This window comes from Austrofundulus limnaeus, unplaced genomic scaffold (assembly GCF_001266775.1).
Source record: "Austrofundulus limnaeus strain Quisiro unplaced genomic scaffold, Austrofundulus_limnaeus-1.0 Scaffold662, whole genome shotgun sequence".
NCBI lineage: Eukaryota > Metazoa > Chordata > Actinopteri > Cyprinodontiformes > Rivulidae > Austrofundulus > Austrofundulus limnaeus.
In genome coordinates this window covers 92815-95142 of record NW_013953064.1, presented here as the reverse complement: position 1 = coordinate 95142, position 2328 = coordinate 92815, and the positions used below count along the sequence as shown (strand labels likewise).

General features: G+C 48.5%; 1 protein-coding gene across 1 annotated transcript in view; it reads left to right on the top strand.

Annotated features, from left to right (window-relative positions):
* The window catches only part of ezh2 (enhancer of zeste 2 polycomb repressive complex 2 subunit), a gene marked incomplete at its 3' end in the record, with an annotated part of 7832 nt that overhangs the window by 2121 nt on the left and 3383 nt on the right, over positions 1-2328 (top strand). The window contains 4 exon segments of the mRNA XM_014027561.1: positions 49-154; positions 431-594; positions 713-810; positions 890-1124. Of these exon segments, the coding sequence (XP_013883015.1) occupies positions 49-154; positions 431-594; positions 713-810; positions 890-1124 (603 nt within the window).

Here is a 2328-nt window from a genome sequence, read left to right as displayed (position 1 = left end):
GTGTGTGTGTGTGTGTGTGTGTGTGTGTGTGTGTGTGTCTCTCTGCAGGACGGAGCAGCAGTGACTCCAGTAAAAAGTTTCCTTCTGATAAGATCTTTGAGGCGATCTCCTCCATGTTTCCTGACAAAGGTTCCACTGAGGAGCTGAAGGAGAAGTTAGTGCTCTGTGTGTTTGTTTGTTTGTTTGTTTGTTGTGATGACAACAGATCTACACAGTTAACGCAGCTCTAAGTCTGAGATATTTTAATATAAAATCTGTTAAAATGTTTTTATTCTGTGTAATATTAATTACAGTAATATTTCCTGATATTTGTTTCTGTTCTAAAAYCAACTTAAAAAGTCAGATTTTATGTTTTTGTTAGTAAATAAATAAAGTGTTTGTTTTTTAAGCCACCAGGTCAGGAGAGGTTCTGATGATTCGACTCTTTCAGGTACAAGGAGCTGACGGAGCAGCAGCTGCCGGGCGCTCTGCCTCCTGAGTGCACGCCCAACATCGACGGTCCCAACGCTCGCTCCGTGCAGCGCGAGCAGAGCCTGCACTCCTTCCACACGCTGTTCTGCAGGCGCTGCTTCAAATACGACTGCTTCCTGCACCGTTAGTACACACACACACACACACACACACACACACACCTGACCCTGACAGCTGGAGGTTCTTCATCATGCTAATGCTAATGCCAAAGCTGGTTGTAACAGGAGCTTTCTTCCCTCAGCCTTCCACGCCACTCCAAACACCTACAAGAGGAAGAACCTGGAGAACCTGGTGGACACCAAACCCTGTGGTCTGGACTGCTACATGTACCTGGTTCAGGTGAGTCCTTCAGAACCTCTGAGTCTGTTTGTCCTGGCCTGGTGGAGACAAGTTGTTGGACGTTGTCTTCTTGTCTCAGGAGGGGATGGTGAGGGACTTCCCTGCAGGCGGCGGTGCYGAGCGGCCCAAGACTCCCTCCAAGCGCCCGGTGGGGCGACGCCGCGGGCGGCAGCCCAACAGCAACAGCAACAGCCGCCCCRGCACCCCGACCGTCTCCTCGGAAACCAAAGACACCGACAGCGACCGCGAGGGAAGCAAAGAGGACGAGAGGGACAACGACGAAGACAAGAAGGACGAGACCACCAGCAGCTCCGGTAAGACGGATAAAAACTTTAAACTTATAAACTTATTGATTCAAGTGTTTCAGTTTGTGCTGCGTTCAGGTGCAGTTACATGTTTCAGTCTGTGCTGCGTTCAGGTGCAGTTACATGTTTCAGTCTGTGCTGCGTTCAGGTGCAGTTACATGTTTGTGTCTGTGGTGCGTTCAGGTACAGTTACGTGTTTGTGTCTGTGCTGCGTTCAGGTGCAGTTACATGTTTGTGTCTGTGGTGCGTTCAGGTACAGTTACATGTTTCAGTCTGTGCTGCGTTCAGGTGCAGTTACATGTTTCAGTCTGTGCTGCGTTCAGGTGCAGTTACATGTTTGTGTCTGTGGTGCGTTCAGGTGCAGTTACAAGTTTGTGTCTGTGGTGCGTTCAGGTGCAGTTACATGTTTGTGTTTGTGCTGCGTTCAGGTGCAGTTACATGTTTGTGTCTGTGGTGCGTTCAGGTACAGTTACAAGTTTGTGTCTGTGGTGCGTTCGGGTGCAGTTACAAGTTTGTGTCTGTGGTGCGTTCAGGTGCAGTTACATGTTTCAGTCTGTGCTGCATTCAGGTGCAGTTACGTGTTTCAGTCTGTGCTGCGTTCAGGTGCAGTTACATGTTTGTGTCTGTGGTGCATTCAGGTACAGTTACAAGTTTGTGTCTGTGGTGCATTCAGGTACAGTTACAAGTTTGTGTCTGTGCTGTGTTCAGGTGCAGTTACACGTTTGTGTCTGTGGTGCGTTCAGGTGCAGTTACATGTTTGTGTCTGTGGTGCGTTCAGGTACAGTTACAAGTTTGTGTCTGTGGTGCGTTCAGGTACAGTTACAAGTTTGTCTGTGGTGCGTTCAGGTGCAGTTACATGTTTCAGTCTGTGCTGCGTTCGGGTGCAGTTACATGCTTCAGTCTGTGCTGCATTCAGGTGCAGTTACATGTTTCAGTCTGTGCTGCATTCAGGTGCAGTTACATGTTTCAGTCTGTGCTGCATTCAGGTGCAGTTACGTGTTTCAGTCTGTGCTGCGTTCAGGTGTTCAGGTGCAGTTACATGTTTGTGTCTGTGCTGCGTTCAGGTACAGTTACATGTTTGTGTCTGTGGTGCGTTCAGGTACAGTTACATGTTTGTGTCTGTGCTGTGTTCAGGTACAGTTACATGTTTGTGTCTGTGGTGCGTTCAGGTACAGTTACATGTTTGTGTCTGTGCTGTGTTCAGGTACAGTTA